The sequence below is a fragment of the Mus caroli genome, unplaced genomic scaffold (genome assembly GCF_978045245.1).
Source record: "Mus caroli unplaced genomic scaffold, Mus_caroli_1 scaffold_14, whole genome shotgun sequence".
In the NCBI taxonomy this organism is placed as follows: domain Eukaryota; kingdom Metazoa; phylum Chordata; class Mammalia; order Rodentia; family Muridae; genus Mus; species Mus caroli.
The window spans coordinates 112,985,965-113,003,449 of record NW_028227269.1 but is presented as its reverse complement, the minus strand read 5'-3'; the positions used below and the strand labels follow the sequence as shown (position 1 = coordinate 113,003,449).

Sequence of the window (17,485 nt, the reverse complement as noted above, 5' to 3'; positions counted from 1 at the left end):
AGTGGAGCAACAGACTTAGGCCAAATATAGATAGATTCCTTCCTGTTTTTACAAGCACATCAGCAGTGCAGGGCTCACATAAAGTATATGGGATGCATTTCCTCAGAGAGTGATTGGATTTGGACCATCCTGCTGCTTGTCCCAAGTACCTTTTCACTCCTTTCTCTCCAACTCTTTTCCAGTTGGACTAGTATCTTAAGTAAGAAGTCCCCTGCTAATGAATATGCAAATTAACCAAGTCTATGGTGGTTAAAAACAGGAAAGTCCAACACCCTGAAATCAACATATGTCCAATGTCCTCTCCACAGTCCCTGAAGACATTGACTCTAACCATGGGATGGAGCTGGATCTTTCTCTTCCTCCTGTCAGGAAGTACAGGTAAGAGGCTCACCAGTTCCAAATATGAAGAAAAGAAATGGCCTGGGATGTCACTGACATATACTCTGTCTTTCTCTTCACAGGTGTCCTCTCTGAAGTTCAGCTGCAACAGTCTGGACCTGAACTGGTGAAGCCAGGGTCTTCAGTGAAGATATCCTGCAAGGCTTCTGGTTACTCTTTCACTGGCTACTTCATGAACTGGGTGAAGCAGAGACATGGAAAGAGCCTTGACTGGATTGGACGCATTAATCCTTACAATGGTGATACTTTCTACAACCAGAAGTTCAAGGGCAAGGCCACATTAACTGTAGACAAATTCTCCAGCACAGCCTACATGGAGCTCCTCAGCCTGACATCTGAGGACTCTGCAGTCTATTATTGTGCAAGACACAGTGCTACAAACACATCCTGGGTGTGTCAGAAACCTTGGAGGTGCAGCAAGTTCCCTTGGAACTGACAAGACTTAGAGAAGGGTCACTTGTAGATTTGCTTAGAGGCAGTCATTTGGGGAGTGTGTTTTTGTGTCTATTTCTTAAAAACCCATTGTGCTTTTTCAGCTTTGCAGAAGGACATCCATGAATTACATGGATGATTAGGATGTCCCTAGAATACTGCATGCCTTTTCAATATGGATAACAGTGAACATTTTCAGTGACATACTTCTTCTTTCATAAAACAACAAAAAAGGGAAACTGGTTATGGATGATAGAAGTATGTTTGTGTTGTGTAAAACTCTTGAACTTTGAAATAGCTGGGAATAAAGTACAATATGACTTTGACCTGTAAAGTTCCACCAAGTTCTGAGCAAAGGAAAAGCTGTTTCAAAGTCTTAAGTCTTTACTTCCTATTCAGAACTCCCGATTTTATGAATTAAGACTGTCATTTACCTTCCTGAAAGACAAATTTCCTTGTAAACTTAGTTATAGTAGGGGTTCATGTGGACCCAGAGTTTTTAATAAGGCTTTGAAGCATCTCATCAGGACCAAGGCCACAGACAACACAAGATTCTGCAACAGAGTGGAAAAGTACAGAGTCTTAAGTTTTAAGTGAGTTTGAGGTGTTTTGGTAATTTGCTTATGTGGTCTGCAGATGTTCCAGGCTCTTAGAAAATAAGAGGTATTAATATCAGAATGCACAGCTACATCATTTCTGCCATTACCAAGTTGACCTGTCCTCTGAGGGTGGAGTGAATATGATTATAGTAGAGAGGGAAAGGAAGTCTCTGAGACAAAGGTTAGAAATAAGAGTGCTGTCCAGTAAATACTACTGCAACCCTGAATTAACTATTCATGTATGTCACATGCTGTGTTTGTGTTTAGGGTTTTACTGCTATGAAAGAGACCATTACCAAGCCACGTTTATGATGGACAACATTTAATTGGTGCCGACTTACAGGTGTAGAGTTTCAGTCGAGTATCATCAAGGCAGGAGAGCATGACAGAATCCAAACAGGCTTGGTTTAATCAAAGCTGAGAGCTCCACATCTTCATCAGAAGTATGCTTGCAGCATACTGGCTTACAATCAGCTGAGATTTTTATAGCCCACACCCAGAGTGACATACCTATTCCAACAAGACCTCCCCTTATAATAGAGACATTCTGGGCTGAGCATATACAAACCAACACATTGACTTCCTGGCCCCCATAGGCTTGTTCAAGAATTTGAGTCTTTGAGTGGCACGTGCACCAATATTTTCATAGAAGCCATATTAATAATAGCTGGAAGCTGAAAAACCCAGTAGTCCCTAAACAGAGGAGTGCAGAAACAAAATGTTGTACATTTATAGAATGGAATTGTATTCAGCTATTAACAACATTGAGTTCACGAAATTTTTAGGCAAATATATGGAACTTAAAAAAATATCCTGAGCAAGGTAATCTACTCACATACACACAAAAAAAGGACGCATGGTGTGTGCTCATTGTTAAGTGGATATTCACCCAAAAGTTCAGAATATCTTCAATACAATTCACAGACCATATGGAGCTAAGGAATAAAGACCAAAGTGTGGATGCCTCTGTGTCTTAGAAGATGGTACAGAATACTCACAGGATGAATTATGGGGACAAAATCTGAGCACAGACAAAAGGAAAGGCTATTCAGAGACTGCCCTACATGGAGATCCATCCCATATGCAGTTGTTTAACCCAGTACCTATAGCAGATGCTGGGAAGTTCTTGCTGATCAGGGTGTAATATGGCTGGCTCCTGAAAGTCTCTGCCAGAATCTAAAAACTGCAGAGGCAAATGATTACAGCCAACCAATGGTCTGAGTGAGGGGTCCTTGACAGAGGAGTTAGAGAAGGCACTGAAGGAGCTGAGGGTGTTTGTAGCCCCAGGGAGGGAGCTACAGTGTCAACCAGTCAGAACATCTCCCCCAAGCTCCAGGGGACTGGACTACCACCCAAATAATACACGTGGAGGGACCCATGTTTCCAGCCACATATGAGGCAGAGAATGTCCTTGTTAAACACCAGTGGGAGGAATGACCCTTGGACCTGAGTTGGTTCAATGTGTCAATTCAGTGGCATGCCAGGGTGGGAACGCATGTCTAGGTGGGTGGGTGGGGCACCCTCTTAAAGGCAGGGAGTGTGAGCAATGGTATGGAGGCTTCAGAAAGGAAACCTAGAAAGTGGATAATATTTGAAATACAAATAAATAAAATATCCAAGAAAAGGAACAGAAAGTCCAAAGTCTCTTCTGAGATACATCCAATTACTTAACTTTAATTTCCAAAGCAAGACTGGAAATCAGTTTGAAAAACTCTAAACTCTGTACTTCCATTGCTAATACCAAAGCTGCCTTTAGCTCTCCAACTACTTTTTTTCATCTTTGCTATCTACAACAAATTTCTTTCTCCTGGGTTGGCTACACATACAAACACACACACACACACACACACACACACACACACACACACACACATACACACCACACACACAAACACATACACTTACAAACATACATTCTTACACTTAAATACATAGATTTATAATATGTAGACTTGCATCTTGTATATGTTTGGACTGAGTGGGAATTACTTTCTGTTGGGCAGTGGTCCATGAGAAGAAGCCTCTAAGGTTTAGCTTGTCTTAAAGCCCCAGCGACACAGAAGGGACAGTAGGTGCTTTATTTGTTCCTGAGACCAGACCCCTGTCATGTAACCACAGTCCACCATAGAGAGAGTTATGGACATCAGTCACATAGGGGCAGGGGCCCCAAGCCCCTCCACATGTAGATGATCTTAGCTTTTACACCTAATTACAAATGAGAACTGTTAGAGCTAGGTTCCACTGCCAGTAGGAAAGCAGGTGACTTTGAGAGCTTCATGATGATAATGTATTAGCAACATAGATTCAGAGCCTGAGATTTCAGTCATCAACCCCCATAAATGAGAACTAATTCTCCCTGCATCTGAGCCCTGCAAGCACATTTATTGCAAGGATATGTTACACACTGGGTAACTACAGTGTAAAAGATGGAAAATCTACCTCCAGGTGAGATCATGACCGGCAGGGGTCACAAGGGATCCAAGAATCCTCAGCAAAGAGATGTGGGTATGGAATTACTCTGTATCCTCTGTGGTTTCCTTTCTTAACTTATGCATACCTATTGTGAGTGACATGTAATGATTCCATCCTTAAACACTGTGAAGATTCTCTATTAAACACTTCAAATGTCTATATTTTCTTGTTTTTATTATTATTATTATTATTATTATTATTTATTATTATATATAAACCTAGACTCCTGAGACATTTCAGTCACTGGGACACCATCCAAGCATCAAACAGGAGATGGTCTGAGGACCCTGACACATATATGCAGAGGACACCTTGGTTTGACCTCAGAGGGGGAAGATGCATCCAATCCTTGAAGCACCACAGAGTCGGGAAAGCCTTGGAAGGGGGGCATCCTACTGAAGAAGGCGGGGGGAGAAATATGAAGAGGAACTGTTAGATGGTGGACCAAGAGGAGGCAATGACTGAATTATCAACAAATAAAAGTATTTTTTAAAATTATTAAAATTTATACAATGTTTTCTTGTCACGGCACTCCAGTGGAGTCAGCCTATCAGGCAGAAATGCCTAAAAGCTGTTCACGAGGAAAAGAATTCCAAGGAGGCTCTCCTCCTGGGGTCTGACAAAAGCTAGTTCTCCAGTTGGGTCAGTTTGACAGGCAAAAGCCTGGAAGCTGCCCACAAGGAAAAAGAGTTCCATGGAAATTCCCTCCTGGAGTTTGGCGTTTCCCCTAAAATTAATTTTCCGCTCCCATGTTAGTCTAGTGTATGGATCCACGTGCTCTCTATTTAGTATTACCTTATTGTTAATGCCTTTTTAAGATTGTATTCTGAATTAGCTAATCCCATTCCCAGTGTTCCAAGATCCCAGATAGCAGCAGGGAGCTTAACCCATTCAATAACTAATTAAGCACTACAATAAAACAACAAAGCACCAGCCATTAACTCAGCTGTCTGCAGAAAGAGACTAAAAGTCTCACTGAGATAGAAATATTTACTACAAACTACAATCCACACCAGAGCAAGTTGATATACTATCCTGATAATGGGAATTCTCCAAATTAGATAAGAATTAACAAGGCCTAGAGAATTTCAGGATCAGTGACATTACATTACTCTTGAGGCCTGTCAAGAGTTAAACTCCCCAGAAGCTATTAACAATAAAGTGTGAAGCTCTTGCCTGGCACAGGGCTGATCCGAAGCAGGGTGATAATCTCTAGAGTAAACATTTATCTGGTTCCTTTTGAAGTCACTCCTCTTGCATCTGGAAAACTTCAATGTGCCCTATTCTGTTACTCTGTATTATAAAAATTCTGAGTCTCAACCAGAAAATTACAGTCAGATTCAACACCTCTCTTGCGTGTGTGTCTCTGTCTGTCACTTCATCCTAAGCTTTGCCCACCTACTCTAGAGACTTTTCCACTTAGGCACAGGGGCTCAGAGGGTCTGTGGCATTTTCTGATCACTAATATTCTTTCCAAACTTCTTCCAGAAACTTCTCCACTCACTCAAATACACACTCTTTCGTTTTCTCTATAGAAACAAACAAACAAACAAAACACATATAAAAGGGCTTAAAAAGATGAAACACACAAACAACACACACAAACACGCGAGCACACACACACACACACACACACACACACACAAAGCAACCCATAAGAAGGCAACTACAAGTGCAACAAAATTAATGCAGAAAACAATGAGAGTAAATATCTACAAAGCCATGTTGAGTTCACTTTGTTTTGGATTTCTACTGTTAGATATGCCTCCATCATTAAATGTGTTTAATAAGACCAGAATCCTCAGAGCTCCCAGGGACTAAACCACCAAACAAAGTGTACACATTGAGGGACTCATGGGTCCAGCTGCATAGGTATCAGAGGATTAACTTATCTGGCATGAATGGCAGGGGAGGCTCTTGGTCCTGTGAAGGCTTGATGACCCAGCATAGGAGAATGCTAGAATGATGAGGCAGGAGTGGATATGTGGGCTGGTGGAACACCTCATAGAAGCAGGGTCAGGTGTGATGGGATAGGGGATTTGTGGAGAGGAACCAGGGAAAGGAGATAACATTTGATATGTAAATAAATAAAACAACCAATAAAAAGAAGTGGTCAGGATATAGTGAGAGAGACATATTGGAAGATTCCAAGGGAAACCAGAGGGACAGAGGAGAGTTAGGATGGATCATAGTATATTATTCAAATCATGGAACCACACATAAATGAAAACATGAAGCATTTGTTTCTATGGATTTCGTTGAGTTCATTGAGATTTTTTTTCACGTTATTACAAATATGTACACAAAAAATATGTCATTGTTTTACACTGAGGAATATTTCATTGTCTATAACCCAAATATTTTCAAAACCTATTTTTCCTTTATTATAAATGTAAATGATTTCTGTGAATGGAGCATCAATAAACATGGATGTGTAACTGTTTCTGTAATAGAATATGGTTATTTGAGTACATACTTGGGAGGGATGGAGCTGGGACACAGCGCAGATTTATTTACTCTTTTTGGTAACATTTTAAACAGAATTCCAAAGTCAGTCTACTATACTAGTACACTCATATCAATTATGAGTAAAGATTCAACATTTTCCATATCTGTGTCATTATTTTTCTCATTTGCCTTCTTCCGTATCGACATCTGACTAAGTTCTAATTAAGACATAAAATCTTTTTAATGGTTATTTACATCATTAGTATTGAAAAAGTATAATGTAAAAACAAAATTCTAGGCCTTTAGGCCCAAGCTTGAGAATGTGACTTTTGTGATTCAATGCTCCAAGTCATGCTAATCATAGAACAGATATCGACATTCCTCCACCCACCAGCTTCCTGGGTTCAGGTGAAAGAATCTAGTGGGGAAACCCCCACCCAATTCACGATTCTGCGTGCACCCAAGAATCACGAACAGAACAGATTGCCTTTATGTAAAAACATGAGGTAGTTTAATGGCAGAGCACTGGGTCAAAACATTTCTCATGCAGGAGAGAGTGGATTTGACCAGGAGGCTTGGAAGCTAGGGGTTTTTATAGAAAAGGGGCTGGGGCTGGTGGAGGAATTGGTGCTGTTTCACATGATTGGTTCATTTAAACATCAGCAGACTATACATGCAGATATCATTTAACTTAGGTCAGAAGGGTGGGAGATAAGGAGGTGCGGGGCCAGTCAGACATGTCATTCTCTTTATCTTTATGGCCAAGCAGCCTCAGGAATGTCTTAACGATGGGCCTGCCTGGGCATGTCCTTGCCTGTTCTGCTATGTTCTCAGTCCAAGGTTTCAAAGCTCACAAACAACTCTTTGGACTATTTGCCATAAATTACATGAATCACAGGTCTCAAGTTTCATTTTCTTTCACAAGGAGTGTTTGTTCAAAGAAAGTCACCCTGACCCACCCTGACCCTTGCTGGAACCCACTATGCAAATGTGCTATTGTTAGAGGCTCCTAGAAAACTGTCTTGACTTTCCACTTCCTCTTACCTCTTAACTGGTATTTTTGCTATTTTTCAACAATGCCCTCCCCACCTCCTTGAATTGTAGTTTCTTCCTTTAAATACCCACTTACCATGGTCCTCTACCTCTAAGTGGTCTATGATTGTAGGCCTGAGAGTGCTCTTGAAATAAAAGTCCCTCACACTTTGAAGCAAGACTGATTCTCGTGATTGATTTGGGGTGTCACCTCTCCTGAGTCAGAATGTGGGGGAGTACTCACATTGTGCGTCTTTCATTTGGTGGGTTGGGTGGGAATCGCGACCACCACTCACACCTGAGATTCGACTTGGAGGTATGGGGATCCTCCAAGTTTGTTGTCGACTAAAACAAACTTCGTTCTCCTGGGTTGGCTACACACACACACACACACACACACACACACACACATACACACACAAACACACAACACACACCTCAAAATATCTAGAAAATCCAGGACACAATGAGAAGAACAAACCTACAGATAATAGGAGTAGATGAGAATGAAGCTTCTCAACTTAAAGGGCCAGCAAATATCTTCAACAAAACTATAGAAGAAAACTTCCCAAACCTAAACAAAGAGATGCTCATGAATATACAAAAAGCCTACAGAACTCCAAATAGACTGGACCAGAAAAGAAATTCCTCCTGACATACAATAATCAGAACAATAAATGCACTAAATAAATATAGACTATTAAAAGCAGTAAGGGAAAAAGGTCAAGTAACATATAAAGGCAGGCCTATTAGAATCAGACCAGACTTCTTACCACAGACTATGAAAGCCAGAAGATCCTGGACAGATGATACGCAGGCCAGAAGAGAACACAAATGCTAGCCTAGACTACTATAACCAGCAAAACTCTCAATTACCATAGATGGAGAAACCAAAGTATTCCATGATAAAACCAAATTCCATAAATCCAGCCCTTCAAAGGATAATAAAGGGAAAATACCAACACAAGGACAGAAACTACACCCTAGAAAAAGCAAGAAAATAATCCTTCCACAAAGCTAAAAGAAGACAGCCACAAGAACAGAATCCCAACTTTAACAACCAAAATAACAAGAAGAAATAATTACTTTTCTTTAATTTCTCTTAATATTAATAGACTCAATTCCCCAATAAAAAGACATAGACTAATAGACTGGTTACAAAAAAAGGACCCAACATTTTGTTGTTTACAGGAAACCCACCTCAGAGTAAAGGACAGACACTACCTCAGAGTGAAAGGCTGGAAACAAATTTCCAAGCAAATGGTCTGAAGAAACAAGCTGGAGTAGCCATTCTAATATTGGATAAAATTGACTTCCAACCCAAAGTTATCAAAAAACAAAACAAAACAAAACAAAACAAAACAAAAAACAAAAAACAAACAAACAAACAAAAAAGCCAAAAACAAGGAGGAGCACTTCATACTCATCAAAGGTAAAATCTACCAAGATGAACTCAAATTCTGAATATCTATACTTCAAATACAAGGGCAGCCAAATTTATTAATGAAACTTTACTAAAGCTCAAAGCCAACATTGCACCTCACACAAGAAATGTGGGAGACTTCAGCACCCCACTCTCACCAATGGACAGATCCTGGAAACAGAAACTAAACAGAGACACATGGACACTAACAGAGGTTATGAAACAAAGGGACTTAATTGATATCTACAGAACATTTTATCCTAAAACAAAAGAATATACCTTCTTCTCAGTACCACTGGTACCTCCTCTAAAATCAACCATACAATTGGTCACAAAACAGGACTCAACAGATAAAAAATATTGAAATTATCCCATGAATCCTATCTGATCACCACAGACTAAGGCTGATCTTCAATAACAACCTAAATAATAGAAAGCCAACATCCACGTGGAAAATGAACAACACTGTACTCAATGATTCCTTGGCCAAGGATGAAATAAAGAAAAAAATTAAGGACTTTTCAGAGTTTAATGAATATGAAGCCACAACATACCCAAACTTATGGGACACAATGAAGGCAGTCCTAAGAGGAAAACTTATAGCCCTGAGTGGCTCCAAAAAGAAACTAGACAGAGCATACACTAACGGATGGACAGCACAGTTAGAAGCTCTAGAACTAAAGGAAGCAAATTCAGCCAAGAGGAGTGGATGGCAGGAAATAATCAAACTCAGGGCTGAAATCAACAGAGTGGAAACACAAAGAACTATTCAAAGAATCAACCAAACCAGGAGCTCATTCTTTGAGAAAATCAACAGATAGATAAACCCAGACTAACTACAGGGCACACGGAGAGTATATTAATTAACAAAATCAAAAATGAAAAGGGAGACATAACAACATAACCTGAGGAAATCCAAAAGATCATCAGATCCTACTACAAAAGGCTACACTCAAAAAAACTAGAAAACCTGGATGAAATGGACAACTTCCTAGACAGATACCATGTACCAAAGTTAAATCAGGATCGGATTAATGATCTAAACAGCCCGTTTTCCCCTAAAGAAATAGAAGGAATCATCAATAGTCTTCCAGACAAAAAAACCCAGGACCAGATGGGTTTAGTGCAGAGTTCTCTCAGAACTTCAAAGAAGACCTAATTCCAACTCTCCTCAAATTACTCCACAAAATATAAACAGAAGGTACTCTACCCAATTCATTCTATGAAGCCACAATTACTCTGATACCAAAACCACACAAAGATCAAACAAAGAAAGAGAATTTCAGACCAATCTCTTTTATGATTATCGATACAAAAATACTCAATAAAATCCTCCAAACCGAATCCAAAAACACATTAAATATGATCATCCATCGTGACCAAGTAGGTTTCATCCCAGGGATGCAGGGATGGTTTAATATACATAAACCCATCAACGTAATCCACTATATAAACAAACTCAAAGACAAAAACTACAGGATCATCTCATTAGATCATCATGCTGAGAAAGCATGTGACAAAATCCAATAACCCTTCATGATAAAAGTTTTGGAAAGATCAGGAATTAAAGGCCCATACTTAAGCATAATAAAATAAATCTAGAGCAAACCAGTAGCCAACATCAAATTAAATGGAGAGAAACTTGAAGCAACCCCACTAAAATCAGGGACTAGACTAGGATGTCCACTTTCTCCCTACCTATTCAATATAGTACTTGAAGTTCTAGCCAGAGCAATTCAACAACAAAAGGACATCAAGGGGATACAAATTGGAAAGGAAGAAGTCAAAATATCACTATTTGCAAATGATATGATAGCACATATATGTGACCCCCAAAATTCCACCAGAGAACTCCTATATCTGATAAACAGCTTCAGTGAAGTAGCTGGATATAAAATTAACTCAAATAAATCAATGGCCTTTCTCTACACAAAGGATAAACAGACTGAGAAGGAAATTAGGGAAACAACAATCTTCACAATAGTCACAAATAATACAAAATACCTTGGTGTGACAAAAAACCAAGGAAGTGAAAGGTCTGTATGATAAGAACTACAAGTATCTGAAGACAGAAATTGAAGTGGATCTCAGAAATTGGAAAGAACTCCCATACTCATGTATCGGCAGAATAAATATAGTAAAAATGGCTAACCTGCCAAAAGCAATCTATAGATTCAATGCAATCCCCATCAAAATTCTAACTGAATTATTCACTGAGATAGAAAGGGCAATTTGCAAATTCATCTGGAAAAATTAAAAAAAAATTAGGATAGCAAAACCTATTCTCAACAATAAAAGAAACACTGGTGGAATCACCATGCCTGACATTAAGCTGTACTACAGAGCAATTGTGATAAAAACTACATGGTACTGGTACAGTGACAGACAGGTAGATCAATGGAATAGAACTGAAGACCCAGAAATAAATCCTCACAGCTATGGTCACTTAATCTTTGATAAGGGAGCTAATACCATCCAGTGGAAAAAAAAAGACAGTATTTTCAATAAATGGTGCAAGCACAACTGGTGGTTATCATGTAGAAGCATGTGAATGGATCCATTCTTATTTTTTTGTAGAAAGCTCAAGTCTAAGTGGATCAAAGACTTTCACATAAGATCAGAGACACTGAAATTAATAGAGGAGAAATAATTGAAAAGCCTCGAAGACATGGGCACAGGGGAAAAATCCCTAAACACAATAGCAATGGCTTGCAAGGTAAGATCAAGAATTGACAAATGGCACCTCATAAAATTGCAAAGCTTCTGTAAGGCAAAAGACACTGTCAATAAGACAAAAAGGCCACCAACAGATTGGGAAAGGATTTTTACCAATCCTAAATCAGATAGGGGACTAATATCCAATATATATAATGAGTTCAAGAAGCTGGATTCCAGAACTTCAAATAACCCCATTAAAAATGGGGTTCAGAGCTAAACAAAGATTCTCACCTGAGGAATATCGAATGGCTGAGAAGCTCCTGAAAAAATGTTCAACATCCTTAATCATCAGGGAAATGCAAATCAAAACAAACCTGATTTCTCCTTCACACCAGTCAGAATGGCTAAGATCAAAAATTCAGGTGATAGCAGATGCTGGCGAGGATGTGGAGAAAGAGGAACACTCCTCCATTATTGGTGGGAATGCAAGCTTGTACAACCACTCTGGAAATCAGTCTGGAGGTTTCTCAGAAAATTGGACATAATACTATTGGAATATCCAGCAATATCTCTCCTGGGCATATACCCAGAAGAAGTTCCAAATGGTAATAAGAACACCTGCTCCACTGTGTTCATAGAAGCCATATTTATAATAGCCAGAACCTGGAAAGAACCCAGATGTACCTCAGCAGAAGAACAGATACAGAAAATGTGATACATTTACACAATGGAGTACTACTCAGCAATTAATAACAATGGATTTATGAAATTCTTGGAGCAATGGAGGTACCTAGATGATATCATCCTTAGTGATCACAGAAGAAGTCATTATATATGCACTCACTGATAAGTGGATATTAGCCCAGAAACATAGAACACCCAAGATACTATTTGCAAAACACAAGAAAATCAAGAAGAGGGAAGACCAATTGGTAGCTATATCATTTCTCCTTAGAATAGGGAACAAAATACCCATGTAAGGGGTCACAGAGATAAATTTTGGAGCTAAGAGAAAAGGGTGAACTATCCAGAGATGACCCCACCCAGGGATCCATTCCATAATCAGCGACCAAACCCATACACTATTACATAATGCCAGAAAAATTTTGTTGAAGGGACCCTGTTATAGCTGTCTCTTATGAGGCTATGCTAGTGTCTGGCAAATGCAGAAGTGGATGCTCACAGTCATCTAAAAAATGGAACACAGGGCCCGCAATGTAGAAGCTAGAGAAAGCACCCAAGTAGCTGAAGGGAGTCTAAAACCCTATAGGTGGAACAACAATATGAACTAACCAGTACCCCCAGAGCTCGTATCTCTAGCTGCATATGTAGCAGAAGATGATGTAGTGGGCCATCACTGGGAAGAGAGGCCCCCTTGGTATGGCAAACTTTATATTCCCCAATAGAGGGGAATGCCAGGCAAAAGAAGCTGGAGTGGATGGATGGGTAGGGGAGCAGGGCAGAGGGAGGGTATAGGGAACTTTCAGGATAGCATTTGAAATGTATATAAAGAAGATATCTAAATAAATAAATAAATAAATAAATAAATAAATAAATAAATAAATAAATGAATGAATAAAATAAATAGACTGGAAAACAGGTTGGCAAACTCCAAACTCTGCATCTCCATGGCTAATGTCAAAGCAGTCTTTAGCTCTCCAGTACTTTTTCATCTTTGTTGACTACAAAAACTCCTTATTCCTTGGTTGGCCACACACACACACACACACACACACACACACACACACACACTGATATAGTATCTAGACTTGCATCTTCTATATATTTTGACTGAGTGGGAATTACTTTCTGTTGGGCAGTGGACCATGAGAAGAAACCTCTAAGGTTGAGCATGGCTTGAAATTCCTGAGACACAAGAGGGACAGTAGGAGCTTTGTCTGTTCCTGAACCCAGGCCCCAGTCATGTAACCACAGCCCACCATAAAGAGACTTGTGGACATCAGTCACATAGGGGTAGTGGCACATTGCATTTCCACATGTAGATGATCTTTCCCCTTTACACCTAATTACAAATGAGAACTGTTATAGCCAAATTCCACTCCCAATAGGAAAGCAGGTGACTTTAAGAGCTTCATTGATGATAATGTACTAACAACATAGATTCAGAGTCTGAGACATTATTCACCGTCTCAATATAAAGGAGAGCTAATTTGCCCTGCATCTGTGCCCTTCAAACACATTATTTGGGAGGATATGTTACTGCTGAAGTCACCCTGGGCAGCAATAGTGTAAAAGACGGAAAATCTAACCTTCAGGTGAGTTCATGACCACCAGGGGTCACAAAGGAGCCACGAATCCCCAACAAAGGGATGTGGGTATGGGATTACTCTGTGTCCTCTGTGGTTTCCTTTCTTAACTTAGAGATACCTATTGTGATCGACATGTAACATTTCCATACCCAAACACAGTGAAGATTCTTTGTTAAACACTTCGAGAGTGTATATTTTCTTGTAATTTATTACATATAAACCTAGACTCCTGAGATCTTTTAGACATTGAGCCACCCTCCCAGTATCATGCAGGATCTGTTCCAAGGACTCTGACTCATATTAGGCAGAGGACAGCCTGCTTTGGCCTCAGTGGGAGGAGTTGCACCTACATCTTGAGATACATGAAGCCCCACAGAGTTAGGAAACCTTGTGAAAGCTGGCACCCTATTGAAGACAGAGGGGAGGAAAAATATGAAGAGGAACTGTCAGAGGATGGACCTGGAGGGGGGCAATGACTGAGTTGTAAAAAAAATAAAACTGATTAAATATAAATACTAAAAGTTACACTGTGTTTTCTGATCACTGATATTCTTTCCAAACTTCTGCCAGAAAATCCACCACTCACTCGAATGTAAACTCGCCCATTTTTTCTATAGATACAAAAAACCATAAAAGTTTATTTAAAAATATAAATGATGAAACACACACACAACACACCCAAACACACACACACACCTCAGAAACGCATAAAATGCAACTCTATACTCACAAAATATATTCAAAAGACAAGTCAGCAAAATTGATGTAGAAATTAATGGGAATAAATATGTAAAAAACCACTGAAGAGTTCATTTGCTTTTGAGTTTCTACTATTAGACATGTGTCCATCATTAAATGTTGTTAATAAGACCAGAATACCCACAGCTCCCAGGGACTAAACCACCAAACAACGAGTACATATGGAGGGACTCATGTCTCCAGCTGCATATGTATCAGAGGATTACCTTATCTGCTAACAATGGCAAGGGAGGCTCATGGTCCTGTAGGAATGCTCAATGACCCAGCATAGGAGAATGCATAGGAATGATGCAGGAGTGGACATGTGGATGGAGAGCAACCTAATAGAAGCAGGGACAGGTGGGAAGGGATAGCAGATTTGTGGAGGAGAAGCAGGGAAAGGAGATAACATTTGATATGTAAATAAATAAAATAACCAATAAAAAAAGACATGGTCAGGATGTCATGAGACAGATATATTGGAAGATCCCAAGGAAAATCAGAGGGACTGAGTGGAGGTTGGAATGATCATAGTGTATAATTCAAATCATGAAACCACACAAAAATGAAAACATGAAGCATTTGTTCTTAAGGACCTTGATGAACTCATTGAGCATATTTCTTAGGTTCTTCCACATATGTGTACCATCCATAGTTCATGTTTTACCAGTGAAGAATATTTCATAGTCTATACTCACACATTGTCAGTATTTTTGTCTATTTTTTGTTTTTTTGTAAATCTAGATGAACTCTACAAGCTCCTGTGAATGGAGCAGCAATAAGCATGTATATGCACTTGTCTCTGAAGTAATATAGACTAAACTGAGTATATTATTTGGAGCTTTGAAGGTGGGACACAACACAGTTGTATTTACTCTTTTGGTGACAATTTAAAACAGAATTTCAAAGTCAGTATGCTACAATGACTAGTATACTCATAATAATAAATAAAGATTAAACATTTTTCCACATCACATCCAGGTCATTACTTTTCTCATTTGCCTTCTTCCTTATCAACATCTGACTAAGCTCTAATTAAGACATTAAATCTTTTTAAACTGCACTTAGCTAATGGGTATTTCCATCATTATCATCATTATCTTCATCATCATCTTCATCTTCACAAATCATTATCTGTAAATTAAAATGTGAACATAGCCATAGTGTAGAGCAAAAGACTTAGGCCAAATACAGATTGAGAGATTTGTTCCTGTAGTTACAAGTATACCAGCAGTGCAAGGCTCACAGAAAATGTATGGTTTCCATTTCCTAAGAGAGTTATTGGATTTGGACTAGACCATCCTGCTGCTTGACCTATGTACCTTTAAGTCCTTCCTCTCCAGCTATTCTCCATTTGGATTGGTTATTATATACAAAGTCCCCTGGTCATGAATATGCAAATTACCTAAGTCTATGGAGGTTAAAAACAGGGATATCAACACCCTGAAAACAACATATGTCCATTGTCCTCTCCAGAGACACTGAACACACTGACTCTAATCATGGGATGGAGCTGGATCTTTCTCTTCCTCCTGTCAGGAACTGCAGGTAAGGGACTCACCAGTTCCAAATCTGAAGAAAAGAAATGGCTTGGTATGTCACTGACATCCACTCTGTCTTTCTCTTCACAGGTGTCCACTCTGAGGTCCAGCTGCAACAGTCTGGACCTGAGCTGGTGAAGCCTGGGGCTTCAGTGAAGATGTCCTGCAAGGCTTCTGGATACACATTCACTGACTACTACATGGACTGGGTGAAGCAGAGCCATGGAAAGAGTCTTGAGTGGATTGGAGATATTAATCCTTACAATGGTGGTACTAGCTACAACCAGAAGTTCAATGGCAAGGCCACATTGACTGTCGACAAGTCCTCCAGCACAGCCTACATGGAGCTCCACAGCCTGACATCTGAGGACTCTGCAGTCTATTACTGTGCAAGACACGGTGCTACAAACAAACCCTGAGTGAGTCAGAAACCCTAGAGTTGCAGCAAGCTCCCTTGGGATTGACAAGCCTTAGAGAAGGGTCGCTTGTAGAATTGCTTAGATGCAGTTTTTTGAATAGTGTGTTTTTGTGTCGATTTCTTAAAGACCTTTGTGCTTTTTTAGCTTTGCAAAAGGACATCCATGAATTACATGCAGTTTACTAGGATTACCCTAGAGTACCCCATGCCTTGTCAATATGGATAACAGTGAAGACTTTCATTGACATATTTCTTCTTTCATAAAACAACAAAAAAGGGAAAATGTGATTATGCATGATAAAAGTATATTTTTTATTTTGTAAAAGACTTGAACTTTGGAAAAGCTGGGAATAAAGTATAATATGAATTTGATCTCTAAAATTTCACCAAGTTCTGAGCAAAGAAAAAGCCCTTTCAAAGTCTTAAGTCTTTACATCCTATTCATAACTCCCGATTTTATAAATGAAGAGGGTCATTTACCTTCCTACAACACAAATTTCCTTGTAAACTTAGTTATAGTAGGGGTTCATGTGGACCCAGAGTTTTTAATAAGGCTTTGAAGCATCTCATCAGGACCAAGGCCACAGGCAACACAAGATTCTGCAACAGAGTGGAAAAGGACAGAGTCTTAAGTTTTAAGTGAGTTTTAGGTGTTCAGCTAAGTCGCTTATGTGGTCTCCAGAAGTTCCAGGATCTTATAAAATAAGAGGTATTAATATCAGAATGCACAGCTGCATCATTTCTGCCATTACCAAGTTGAACAGTCCTCTGAGGGTGGAGTGAATTTGATTATAGGAGAGAGGTAAAGGAAGTCTCTGAGACAAAGGTTAGAAATAAGAGTGCTGTCCAGTAAATACTACAGCAATCCTGAATTTACTATTCTTATAGTCACATGTCATGTTTAGGGTTTTACTGCTATGAAAGAGACCATTACCAAGCCAAGTTTAATGGACAACTTTTAATTGGTGCTGACTTACAGGTGTCAAAGTTCAGTCGAGTATCATCAAGGCAGGAGAGCATGACAGAATCCAAACAGGCTTGGTTTAAGAAAAGCT

The 17,485-nt window shown here is 39.4% G+C and overlaps 1 pseudogene and 1 gene segment (V, D, J or C); both read left to right on the top strand.

Annotated features, from left to right (window-relative positions):
- The first annotated feature begins 415 nt into the window (after positions 1-415).
- On the top strand, positions 416-835 carry LOC110306638 (Ig heavy chain V region 108A pseudogene; annotated as a pseudogene).
- A 15,107-nt stretch (positions 836-15,942) lies between these two features.
- Positions 15,943-16,431, top strand: LOC110306637 (Ig heavy chain V region 108A-like). The segment is given in 2 exon segments: positions 15,943-16,019; positions 16,103-16,431. Coding segments are annotated over 2 exon segments (375 nt in total).
- The last annotated feature ends 1,054 nt before the right edge of the window (positions 16,432-17,485 follow it).